General features: G+C 39.5%; 1 protein-coding gene across 1 annotated transcript; it reads left to right on the forward strand.

Annotated features, from left to right (window-relative positions):
- The first annotated feature begins 789 nt into the window (after nt 1-789).
- Nucleotides 790-12,726, forward strand: LOC119482780 (sodium- and chloride-dependent GABA transporter 2-like). Its single transcript, XM_037760638.1, has 15 exons — nt 790-939; nt 1,388-1,579; nt 2,845-2,979; nt 3,144-3,284; nt 3,805-3,892; nt 3,990-4,122; nt 4,272-4,406; nt 5,156-5,259; nt 6,284-6,408; nt 6,528-6,640; nt 8,286-8,423; nt 10,192-10,294; nt 10,421-10,521; nt 10,741-10,911; nt 11,704-12,726. The coding sequence occupies exons 1-15, from the start codon at nt 933-935 to the stop codon at nt 11,851-11,853; spliced, it is 1,836 nt and encodes a 611-aa protein (XP_037616566.1). The 5' UTR covers nt 790-932; the 3' UTR covers nt 11,854-12,726.
- Nucleotides 12,727-13,803: the final 1,077 nt, after the last annotated feature.

The raw sequence follows: 13,803 nt of genomic DNA on the forward strand, positions 1-13,803 counted from the left end.
TCTCTCCCTCCACCCATCAGTGAGGTAGCAATACTTCTAAAACCAGCAACATGTAATAGAGATGTATTTCTTTGTCAGACTCGATTTAAAGGTCCAATAATATAAAAAAAAAAGGTGAGATTTTCATGTTTTTTTATTATACAGCAGGTTTAAGTGCTATATAAATACTGTGAAAGTATCGAAACGCTCAATCCACAGGGAAATACACACAGCCCGTATTCAGAAACTCTGCATTTGAAACAAGCTGTCAGGATTTCTGTCCATTTGTGATGTCACAAATATACAATATTTAGACCCTTTAAACAGTTTTAAACGTAAACATTCTAAATGTGTTCCAGTTTATTCCTGGTTGCAATGTATGTGAATATCATCAAATGACAGGAAGTACACATGGACTCGAGCTGTTGCCCAGCAACGCGATTCTGTCGAATTTTGTCGCAATTCTGTTGAAATGCACTAAAACGGAGCGTTTCAGACAGAGGGTAAGTACAGTCAAATTCAGGCCAACAGTATGAGGAAAATAAAGTTTTTTTGAACATTCCAGCATGTAAACATGTTCTAGTAGAAACACAAAATACAAGTATGAACCTGAAAATGAGCATAATATGGGACCTTTAAAGGCATAATTTAAATATATTTTTAATAATAGAGTTTGTAAATTAGAGGTGATCCACTGCAGCAGACGGTTGACGCCGCTCCAGTGGCATCCCTATGTTGCACCTTATTTTAAGCACGGTGTCATGAAAGGTGATGTACTTTGCTCTAAGAGGGGGCAGGGGAAAGGAGAAGAAAAGAAAAGAGGCCGGCCTAAGTTTAGCATTACAAACCCCCGCCCCTCTCTCCGGTCCTGTTAAAATCCTAAAACTGGAGCATTTACAGATAAACCTCCAGAGACCGCTTCAGCACAACACAGGAGATCAGGTGACACTGCAATGAAAGGTAAACTTGATTGATTATTTTGAAGTTTTTCAGTGCAATTTAGATTGCTTTAAGTTCATTTCTTTTGTTCGTTTTTTTTCTGTTTGAGGTAAGGATAAGAATTGCATTGCACTTAACTGAAATGGACTCAATTTATAATGTATGCAAAGCTCCAAATTATTATTTTGTGTGTGTTTTCAAGAAAATCTCTTGAGATAAAAACAACAGAGCATGCTTGCTCCTTTTCTGTAATACCACGCTTCACATATACACAATTTAACACATTCACATCTTGTAGTAAAACTATATTATTCCACAGTTGCCCACTCTGCATCTGGAACTGTTTGGTGTATTTGGTGCCTTGCTTCAGGGCATCTTTTAACTGATTACAGGGAAAACAACTCCAGCCTCCATAACCTGCTGCAATCTCCCCTCCTCTCCTCTCCTCTCTCTGTCTTTGTCTTTGTAGGAGACGCTGCCAAAGCGTGCGTCCCCAATGGCACCAGCCAAGCCAAGGACCAGAAGCCGCCCTCGGAGGAGAAGATGGAGGAGCGGGGCCAGTGGAGCAACAAGATCGAGTTCATCCTGTCGGTCGCCGGCTCCATCATCGGCCTGGGAAACATGTGGCGCTTCCCTTACCTCTGCTACAAGAACGGAGGAGGTGAGTGGATGGAGGATGGAGTTGTTGATGTGCGTCTCTTTCCTCTGCAGCTTTTACAGTCAACCATGCAGTTATTTTTTTTACATGCACTAAATGAGTAGAGGATTTATGACAGCTGACATCAAATTGAAATCTGAGTTAAATACATGCCAAAAAAAAAAAGCAAGCACCTCAAAATCTGACCTTCCACTCACTTGAGACCAGATATTCAAGGAGTCGCAATTGACCAGATCACACCCCATTAGCTTTTGGGCATGCTTGTATAGGTGTTAAATTGGACGCCGCTCTTCCTCCCTCCACGGGGGCGTGGGGATCAGGGTTCAGGGCCGAGCGGGGTCAGGCAGCTGTTGTTGCTCCTTCGCTCCCAGGCAGCTGTCCCCGCGGAGAGGACGGAAATCTGAGCACGCCAAACATCCTCGGGCCGCCCGACGGGGCGTCAACACAAAATGCTGAAAGAGCATTTAAAGAAAATGTATTTTTCAGAACTTTTCTTTACGTCTTCTTGCAGCACTTCATGCCTTTTAGTGCTTGATCTCATTAAGAGTTATAATACAGAGTTTGTGTTCAGGCATGTCGTAATTCTTGTACATGAAATACTACATCATCTGCACTTTGACTTCCATGGTTCTTGAATATTATATGGTTTAGTTTTGTATTTGAGGTTTGAACAAACCAGATTCATCTGGCTGAAATCCAAATCATTGAAAGGTGCCAACAGTAGCAGCGTTTTTCAGTTGACAGGTAGAAAAACCATTGTGTAATATGTAATCCAAGTAATAGCTAATCCAAGAACGGAAGAGAGGGGTAAAGGGATAGAGTTTCTCCATCAACCATTATTATGTAATCATGTACAGTTTCCTTCAGATTTGCATCTTTCTGCAGGATACCCTAACCCATATTTGTCTATATTTGAGCAGACTGACTGTAATTATTGGAGCTGCAGTCAGTGTCTGGGTCCACATTTGTAGCGGTGCAAGAAGGCCCTAAGTTGTGTTGAGTTTTGAGCTCTTCTGTCCTCTAGATGATCTGATTTCCCCCCAAAATCCAAAGCCAGATGGACTGGAAACTCTTAATATGTGAGAGAATGAATGTATTTCAACAGGCATATAAGATGAATGCTACTCAACATACAGTACCAGCAACTGAGACCACATCTGGATAAAGATGGTCGACCATTTTCAGCATTTTTCTGAGGCCTCTAAAACACCCACAGAAAGTATAAAGTAAGAAGCTAACTCTGAACCCTTTGCTCTTTTCCACCTCAGGTGCGTTCCTTATCCCCTACTTGATCTTCCTGTTCACCTGTGGCGTTCCCGTCTTCTTCCTGGAGACGGCCCTGGGCCAGTACACCAGCGAGGGAGGCGTCACCTGCTGGAGGAAAATCAGTCCGCTGTTTGAAGGTAGGCAGGACAGACAGGTGTACTGTATCACCGTAGGGCGAAGCCACTGTGGGATCCTGGCAAAGCGTGCAACATTTGGCAAAAAGCCACGATATAAAAACCTGATTGCTCATTGAGGCAGTAAAGATGGAAGAGAAATATATGTTTTAATAACTGTTCTGCAGGTCTCGGCTACGGCACCCAGGTGATAGTGGCCCTGTTGAACTTCTACTACATCATCGTTCTGGCATGGGGGATTTTCTACCTGTCCTACTCCTTCTCCTGGGACCTGGCGTGGTCGTCCTGCAACAACACATGGAACACAGGTAACATGCACTTTTTTAAAAAAAAATTTTAAACAACAAAATAAAAACGTCAACTTCAGCCTTAAAACTTCAACTTCAACTTGAATTTTTTTTTTTTTTTTTTTTAATTAAACTTAAAAAGCCCTAAACTTCAACTTCAACTTCAACTTCAACTTCAACTTCAACTTCAACTTCAACCTCAACTTAGACTTATAACTTAAAAAAACTTAAACTTAAAAAACGTAAGCTTAAAAAAACTTAACACTGAAAAGAACTTAATCTGATTTTTTTTTTTTTTTTTAAAAGCCTTCAACTTAAAAAAAATTTAAAACTTAAAACTTGAACTTCAAAAATAACTTTCAAAAAATTAAGCTTAAAAAAACAAATAAAAAAAAACTTAAACTTAAAACTTAAAAGAACTTAAAATGAATTTCTTTTTTAAAAAAAAAAGCCTTCAACTTAAAAAAATTAAACTTAAAAAAACTTAATTACAATCTTAATATGTTTAAGAATTTCTACATTTTGCTCTTTGCCCCTCCAGGGGACTGCGTGGAGTTTCAGAGGAGAAACACCTCAATCAACCAAACGGTCAACCTCAACGCCACCTCTCCTGTCATCGAGTTCTGGGAGTGAGTTTTCAGACCTCCTCTTTACTCGGTTGATATGTTGCTATGGTGAAAACGACAATGACGCATCACCTCTGCGTTCCTTCCCTTGTCTCTGCAGGAGAAGAGCGCTGAGGATTTCCCCGGGCCTCGACCACATGGGCTCTCTGAACTGGGACCTGGCCCTGTGTCTGTTCATCGCCTGGGTCATGTGCTACTTCTGCATCTGGAAGGGGGTGAAATCCACAGGAAAGGTGGGCGACCTGCTGACCCTTTTTATTTATGTATTTTGTTTTAACCAAAGACGGTTCAAGGGCACTTTAAGGATGACATCTGGTGTTTATTTTCTCTATTTTGTCATGTTTATTTATTTGTTTCTCTATGTGTGTGTGTGTCTACATAGGTGGTCTACTTCACTGCGACCTTCCCCTATCTGATGCTGATCGTGCTGTTGGTCAGAGGGCTCACCCTGCCTGGCGCCGCCATCGGCATCAAGTTCTACCTTTATCCGGACCTGGGACGACTGGCGGACCCGCAGGTACCACGGTGTCACGCAAAACAGCATAAAATGAAATGCAGATCCACATTCATCACCATTACACAAAAGATTTAGTGCTCCATGTGGGCGAGGGCGCAACAGGTGCAGGTATCCCATGGTTCTCTGCTGCTGGGGAGCCCAGTTTCTGCTGGGTCCATCTGCTCTCCATGAAAGAGGCAGGCACCGTGGGGATTAAATGCAGGGTCAGGACACCGCTGGGACGGTAAACACAAGCTCTACCAGGGACTGAGCCGCAGACAGACAGTCAGCTAACCAGGCTGTCCCCCCCGCTGGGAGGACAAGACAGTTTTAACTGGTTCTGCTTGACTCAAGCTAGAAAAAGTCTAATCAGTTCTGTCAGTGTTGTGTGTCTCATTCTGGTCTAGTCATATGCTAGTTTACTACAAAACTAATAATTCAATCTTTCCATCTCTCTATCTGCCTGGTTCTTCATTCCCTTTGTATCTGATAAGGGATGAATTTTGACCCGTATTTATGGAATGTTGCTTCGTAAATCAGTGTTGAGACTAACAAGACAAATGACAGTTTACTATTGTGCAGCTTCACAAGTCAATGATTATGAATGCAAACACTCAGCACGTGAATTCCTGCGGATTATCTATCTAAACACAACACGGCACGTTTGTACATCAACCTAAGAGCTGAATGTGTGCCTACATATCATTTAGCATGGCTTTAGTTTCAGTGGTTTATTATGTATTTTAATATATTTGTCTTTTGTGTATAAGGTGTGGATGGATGCCGGCACCCAGATCTTCTTCTCCTACGCCATCTGCTTGGGGTCGCTGACTGCTCTGGGAAGCTACAACAAATACAACAATAACTGTTACAAGTATGTATATGCATACTTGATTACATGCTCCAATAAACACGTTCCATGGTCCAATAGGGGAAAAGTCTCATTTTAAAAATCGTAATTGGTCCATGATTTTTTTTTTCATCATTAACATCAATGTCATCATCAGGTGTGATTTATGTGATCACCTGTGTGAATCTGAAGCTTAATGATGCTGAATGAATCTCCTACAGCACATCTGTCCCATTACTATGAACAGCGGTCAGCAACCTGCGGCTCCGGAGCCACATGCAGCTCTTTAGCTCCTCTCCAGAGGCTCTCTGTGGGTTTTTTAAAATGGAAATGAATGAACTGTTTTTTGTTTACATTTTCATTTTTATTTATAATTTTTGTATGTCTGTAGTACGACGATACGACGAAGTATTAGGGCCACATTGAGAAAAAAAAAAATCGGAGATTTCGAGAATAAAGTCATAATATTACGTGAATAAAGTCATAGGTTTACGTGAAAAAAAAGTTGTAATATTATGATAATAAAGTCAGAAGTTTACGAGAAAAAAAAGTTGTTATATTATGCGAAATAAGTCAGAGGTTTAAGAGAAAAAAAGTTGTAATATTACAAGAATACAGTCAGAAGTTTACGAGAAAAAAAGTCATTATGAGAATAAAGTCATAATATTATAAAGTAATAATTGTATGTGTTATTTTCTTTTTTTCTTGTTAAGTTATGACTTTATTCTCGTAGTATTACGACTTTTTTTTCTCGCAAAGTTATGACTTTATTCTCATAAAGTTATGACTTTATTCTGTAAATGTCCTTATTTTTTTCCCTCAATGTGGCCCTAATACTCCGTAGTACATTGTCTCTTTGGCCCTCACTGCATTAGACTTATATACTATATACTTAGACTATCAGCTGTGTTACCTTCAGCACAATGATCAAATGTTTTGCAGGTCCAGACAGATTTTTTTTTGTTTTGTTTGCCTAAAATGTCTCTTTTGATAGTAAAGGTTGCTGACCCCTGACCCCTGACTATGAAGAATGTGCTGTGTGTTGCAGAGATTGCCTGGCGTTGTGTTTTCTGAACAGCGGCACAAGTTTTGTGGCGGGCTTCGCCATCTTTTCCATCCTGGGTTTCATGGCCTTTGAACAGAATGTGCCCATCTCAGAGGTGGCAGAATCTGGTGAGGCTTTTCAACAACCGCATTCAAGAATACTTAGAGAGAAAAAAAGGAATAGCAATAGCAGAAATAATGTGTTTATAGATCCTCCAGTTTACATTGTTTTCCTGGTGTCCATATAGGTCCTGGCCTGGCCTTCATCGCGTACCCCCGCGCTGTGAGCATGATGCCTTTCTCTCCTCTGTGGGCCGCCCTCTTCTTCATCATGATTGTGTTTCTGGGGCTCGACAGCCAGGTAGGTGCCTCAAGTTAAAGGTCCCATATTGTCTTTTATATTATAAAGCAGGTTTAAGTTCTATATAAATTCTGTGAAAGTATCGAAACGCTCAATCCACAGAGAAACACACACAGCCCGTATTCAGAAACTGTGCTTTTGTAACAAGCCGTCAGGATTTCTGTCCATGTGTGATGTCACAAATCTACAATATTTAGACAATTTCACTGTTTTAAACGTAAACATCCTAAATGGGTCCCAGTTTATTTCCTGTTACAGTATTTGTGAACGACATCAGCTGACAGGAAGTAAACATGGACCCAAGCTGTTGCCTAGCAACGCAATTCTGTTGCAATTCCATTGAAATGCACTAAAACAGAGCGTTTCAGACAGAGGGTGAATACAGGTATATTCAAGCAGACAGTATGAGGAAAATAAAGTTTTTTTTAAACATTAAAGTATGTAAACATGTTCTAGTAGAAACCCAAAATACAACTATGAACCTGAAAATGAGCACGTTATGTCCCCTTTAATTATTGTTTTCCACAGTGACACTGATTTGACTTTGTGTTGAGAAACAACACACACTTTAGAAGAATTTAAAACTCCCTTTTGAAGACTTTTTTTAACATATTTTGCCCTCATTTTGCTGTTGTGTGGCTTCCAGTGGTGGAATGTAACCAAGTACATTTACTCAAGCAATGTACTTGTACTTTTCTTGAGTATTTCCATTTTCTGCTACTTTATAATTCTACTCTACTACATTTTGGAGGCAAATATTGTACTTTTTACTCCACTACCTTTATTTGATAACTTTAGTTACTTTCCAGATATAGATTAATAATACAAAATATAAATTAACTAATAAATTATTATTATAGATTAAGCTACCCAGCAGTATATTAGTGTAATAAAAATTAGCTCCACCTTTACTGGCTACAACATTAAAGTGATGAACAGAGACATATTATTCTGAAATGGGCTGTTCTGCATGATGATACTTTTACTTTTGGTATATTTAAATATATTTCTATGCTAATGCTCTTGTACTTTTACATAAGTAACATTTTGAATGCAGGACTTTTACTTGTAACAGAGTATTTTTACAATGTGGTATTACTTTTACTTAAGTAAAAGATCTGAAAACGTCCTCCACCACTGACTTTAGTTAAGTATTTTAATCTCATGCCACTTTCTATTCCACTACACCTCAGAAGGAAATATAGTACATTTTAACTCCATTACAATTATTTGACAGCTTTAGTCACTAGTTACTTTAAGGTTAAGATTTTTGCACACAAAACATATGAATATGTAAGAGCAACTCAAGTTGACAGAAAATTCATTGGCAACTATTTTGATTATCGACATTTTTCATGCAAAAACATTTCATGCTTCTCAAATGTGAGGATTTGCTGCTTTTACATTTAATACTATAAATACATTTTCCTGATTGTACTATTTGCATACTTTTACTTTTAAGTAAAGAGTATTTTTTACAGTGTAAAGCATCTGAATAATCCCTTGTGAAATGTAAATGTCACTCAGCCGGTGTTAACTTTCCTTCATTATAGCTGAGAAACAAAAAGAGTTTCATACATTATTCTGTGCTCTCCTCTCTCTCCCCCCTCTTCTCCTCACACCTCCTCTGCCCTCCTCCCATCAGTTTGTGTGTGTGGAGAGCCTGGTGACGGCGATAGTTGACATGTACCCCACCGTGTTCAGACGCAAGAACCGCAGGGAGCTCTTCCTCTTAGGAGTGGTCTTCGTCTCCTTCTTCATGGGCCTCATCATGCTGATGGAGGTAGGGGGGGGGGGGGTCACACACTGGGATCACACACAGAGATGCATACATACAGACACAACATCTGCAAGCATGAAGACGCTTTTTACTGATATGATTAAGGGCAATAGCAGTTTTTTTTTTAGTAAAGGTATCAATATTTTCTACATTTTTAATGCTTAAGGTGTTTTCCCTCAGTATATTAGGGTGAAAATGCCTTCATCTAGAGAATCATCTCCTAGTGTGTGTGAAATTAGTTTCACACACACTCCAAATCAAGTTGATGCACCGGATGGTGGTTTAGGGGATAAACCAGGACAGGATGCCTTGTTCCGCTGAAATAAGCTCTTACAGAGTACAACCTAGTTGACCTGGTTTTACCTCTGCACAGCTGGAAACATGAGTGCTCTGCAGAGGTGTCAACAGGTCAGCATTTTCAGCAAGTACGAGCAAGTCAAAGGGGTTTTTGTGTGAGACGTCTCAGGTAAGTCTCAAGGATGTCCGAAGTCTCTAGTTTTGGGCTTCAGCGTTTCAAAATCTTTTTCACAAACTTGTAAATCTTTTAACAATAGAAGAGTAGATTTATCTAGAGGCTGCTGATTCCCTAACACCGTCATGCCGTACTCAGTTCATGTGTTCAACTGCCATTCCAAGTTGCCCTTTAGATATCCCCGGACCACAGAGTTGACCGTGTAATAGTGAACTTTTTAAACTTGTTAAAGCTGAAGTAGGCCAGATTGGAGCAATTATGATTGAAAAAAGTTATTTTTATAAAACGGTCGCTATATCGTGAAAGTTGTACATGAAACAGGTAAACTGAAAAAAATCATGTGCCTCTGTGTCCTCCAGTGTCCTCCGGTGTCCTTCGGTGTCCTCCGGGGCTCCTAACGGCATCTGAAAGATTTAACAGACGTTCACAGAAGTCTAGTTATCTCTCAGAACACGTGAATTACAATATTCTGAAAGGTTATTATGGAATTTTTGCCCAATGATGCCAAAAATATACTGCCTACTGCCACTTTAAGTAAAAAATACCTGCATGTCCAAGTCACAAAAATTGTTACTTGAAATAATAAGTCTAGGATATTTGTCGAATGGTCAAACAAGCAATTGCATCAAATTTAGGTTTATTTCCTCTTTATGTTTCTGTTTTATTTGGTTTGTGTGTTGCTGGAGGTAGATGTTTTAAAGAGGACCTGTTATGCGTTTGTGCTTTTTCCTTTTCCTTTAGTGTGTTATATAGTTTTTTGTGCATGTGAAGGGTCTGCAAAGTTAGAGAGTTACTCTCCTTCACAGAAAAACTGCTCCTGAACTGCCTGAAATGCCTTGCTCGAAATCCCGCCTTTTCTTACGTAATGTGGTGATGTCACCAAGTAACATTTGCATAATACCTGTTTAGCGGCTAGTTCGCCACGCCCTCAAACAAAGCTAGTTAGAGCGGAGCTGGAGTGGAGTCTGAAGAATTTGATTCGGTTGACCAATCACAACAGAGAGGGCCAGCTGACCAATCAGAGCAGACTGGGCTTGTCTGGGGGCGGGCTCAAACAGAGCGTGTTTCTACATGTTCTAGTAGAAACCCAAAATACAAGTATGCACCTGAAAATAAGCACAATAAGTCCTCTTTAATATGAAGAGCATTATATAAACTTCTATTCTAGTATTTTCTAGTATATTTCTAGTAGCGTTTAAATAATTTCCAATATGTTTTGTCCTAAAACAAATAAATTATTGCAGGTAAAGCTTTCCTAATATAACTTTGACTCAGTGCTTTATATCTCTCTCTTTGCAGGGAGGCATGTATGTGTTCCAGCTCTTTGATTACTACGCAGCCAGTGGCATGTGTCTTCTCTTCATGGCCATCTTTGAGACGGTCGTCATTGCATGGGTCTATGGTAAGCTGTCCTCAAACAATAAAAAAATTTAAGAAAAACATACTGTGGAATATTTGTCCTAATTATTCTGCTATGAGTTTAGAGGCGCAACATGGATAGAAATGTCTGTCTGCTGTGTTTTTACAGGTGCAGATCGCTTTTATGATAACATTGAGGACATGATTGGCTACCGCCCAGGACCTTACATCAAGTACTGTTGGTTGTACCTCACCCCGGCCACATGCATTGTGAGTATCAACAAAGGAATTAAGTAGGATCAGGGCTTTCCAAAAATGATAAAGGCCTCCTCTCCTCTCCTCCTCTCCTCTCCTCTCCTCTCCTCACCTCTCGTCTCCTCTCCTCACCTCTCGTCTCCTCTCGTCCCCTCTCCTCTTCTCTCCTCTCCTCTCGTCTCCTCTCCTCTCCTCTCCTTCACCAGTAGTAAAGATTGTCTAATGTCTCTCCAGGGTACCTTTGCCTTCTCTCTCATCAAATACACCCCTCTAAAGTACAACAACGAGTATGTGTACCCGTGGTGGGGCTATGCCATTGGCTGGCTGCTCGCTCTCTCCTCCATGGTCTGCATCCCGCTTTGGATGGTGTACAAGATCAGCACCACCCAGGGGACATTCAGAGAGGTACGTTTTGATACTTATAAAGCCGCTCTTAAGTAAGGTAGGAGCTGTTATCTCATATCGACTAACCATGGATGATGTGTTTGTTTGTTTTTTAACTCAGTATCTGAAATTAAAGAATTTATGTGACACTGCCAGTCTTAAACATAGGCTGTATATATATAGGTGGACGATGCGTCGCCACTTCCTCCCACTGTACAAAAATGAAGCCAAAATATGAAAATATCTCAAGAGTCTGCGCAGCCAATCACAAGCAGATCACAGACTCAGTTTGCTAGCGTGAGCCACTCATCTGCTACGTTAGCACCACAGTAGCTGTTTGGCGAGAAAGACACAATAACTAACCATAATCTATCTCTATAACAGCTGTCAATCATGACGTCTCATCCCCTTTTTATAGCATCAAATAACTAATTAAAACCAAACTTATCAGAAAAATGAACACTTGAAAATACATCAGCGTGATAAGAACTACCTAAAATGACAATGAAAATATTTGACGTGTACTTTGACTTTTTAGTTTGGCCCATGTCTCATCCGCTAACATGGAGGGGGCGGGATTTATGAGCTATACTGCAGCCAGCCACCAGGGGGCGATCAAGATGTTTTGGCTTCACTTTTGGGGAGCTGTCATGTCGTCCATCTTTATATACAGTCTGTGGTCTTGAATCAGACTTCTTCTGAACTTGTCCCCAACCCGTCTGAACCTGGAACTTGACTTGAACATATCCCACTGTGGAATTTACTCAATAAAGATGGTCAAGAGCCCATTAACAGTGGTTTATCTCTCTACAGCGCATCCAGTTGCTCATCACACCGTCTGACGCCTTACCCAAAACCAAGAGGGAGCAGGAGAAGTTACTGGCCATCTTCGCTCCGGAGGGAGAACTCGCCATGACCAGAAACGGCTACTATCCCGTCTCAGAGACAGACTCCAGCTTATGAGGCCCCCGGTGGTGATGTGTATGGGAAAGACATGTGGGTTTTGGTTCCATCCTTGACTTGCTGCACCCTTGCCTCCATTCAAAAGATCACTGCAGGGAAAGTGTCACATCATCTACTTTATAATGCATACAACAGATATGGAGGATTCAGCGCCTGTACATTTCAGGGATGGCAGTAAAAGAAGGGTAAAGAAAAAGAAATTAAAAACTCATTTATTGGATTACTTAGATGTTTTAGAGAGGGCAAGGGCATTTTTTCAGGGACAAAAGTTATTTACTCAAACTGAAATCTATTAATACCATGGCATAGATTGTTCAGCTCTGCATTTCACACATGATGTAAATGAACTGCTTCTGTTTTATAATAGAGGTTAATGGCATTTTCATCTCATTCAAAGCTGGTCATTTTAGCGACAGACACGCAGTTTCCACCAAAAGTTTAATAGTAAATGTTTTAGTTTGCATAACAAGGATGGAGTTTGTGCAAATGTAGCGCTAAGACTGCAAAATCAGCAATGGAACAGGTTTGTTACCACAACATGTAAGTTACTTTTTAAAGTGTCCTTGTTCTTCTGACATCACTTCATGGCTTCTTAGCCATATTTGTATCATATACTTTATTGTCATAAGTGATTGGGGGAAAGTGTCCCTTTTGTATTTACAAGAATTGAAATAAAATGTGTGTTTCACATGAATAGACTGTGTAATGAAAGGATATAATGTCGGTGAAAATTATAACACTGTAGCACTGCGATAGCTGTAGGACTAACGTGACATATACGATGTAGTTTCGTATTTTGTACTGTAACATAATATGACTGTACAAAGAAATGTGAATCTTGTAAGTATGTTTTTAAATAAACATGCAAAATTTCGTGTTGTCTTGAGTCATTTTTCCAGTGCTATGCAGTGCTGAGAAGAAAAAAAATCCAGAGGATCTCATCGGGGCATTTGGACCATATTAGGGTGTAAAAGTCTGGATATCTCCTCCTCTGCTGCTTACATTTTCACCGTAAGTTTTTAAATCTACCTCTCCCAAGTCTCCCAACTTTATGAAAGTGCAGTACTAAATCGCCGGAGTACCCCTTTAAACTTACTGATCATGTAATTGTAATTGCTCATAATCATTGCTTGACACATCCATTAGTGATTGTGAAGGAGCACAGCAGGTGTTGACCTCAGCTTAGTTTGCATAATGTGTCTACGTGCTATCAGCGCTGTGTTTCCCATACTAGGGACCAGGGATCAACATAAAGGACTTCCAGACTGCAAAATGCAGAAAATTTGCATCTTACTGTTTCACAACAGGAAAGAATGTATAATTTCTGACAAGAACTGAACTCATACAGTGGTACAGTGGTGCCTGTGACAATAAAATTGTCACAGGCACCACCCTGCTAAAGCATATATTTGCAAGTTCTTTGCAACTATTAACAATAGATGCACTTTTTGCATAGTGAAGGGGAAACTATTGGACATGTGTCTGTAGATTGTTTTCATGCTACTTGGTTTGATTTACAGGAGAACCTCTCAAAACATTTCCAAAAAGATATCATACCAACAAAGATTGAGATATGACTCACTTTTAACAATTCCAGTTTTTCAGCAGATGAAATTTACATAATTTATTTGATTAATATCTTAGCAAAATATTATATACATCAAATGATATGGCTTAAAAGAATACCCACCTTTTATACTTTTTAAGATACTGATTTTAAAACATATTTGACTATGATTGAAAACTTCTAAAAATTCTAAATTGGCAAAAACTATTAGATTGCTTAAACATTTTAAATTTATTCCAATTGTTTAACAGACCCTGATTTTGTTTTTTGTTTGTTTTTGTGTTTTTTGTGTAATTTTGATTTTATTCATCATTTCCTTTCCTTACAGTTTATTTGTTGTATAATTTACTTTATTTTTATATAATTTTTATACTGTAAAATAT

This window comes from Sebastes umbrosus, chromosome 23 (genome assembly GCF_015220745.1).
Source record: "Sebastes umbrosus isolate fSebUmb1 chromosome 23, fSebUmb1.pri, whole genome shotgun sequence".
In the NCBI taxonomy this organism is placed as follows: Eukaryota; Metazoa; Chordata; class Actinopteri; order Perciformes; family Sebastidae; genus Sebastes; species Sebastes umbrosus.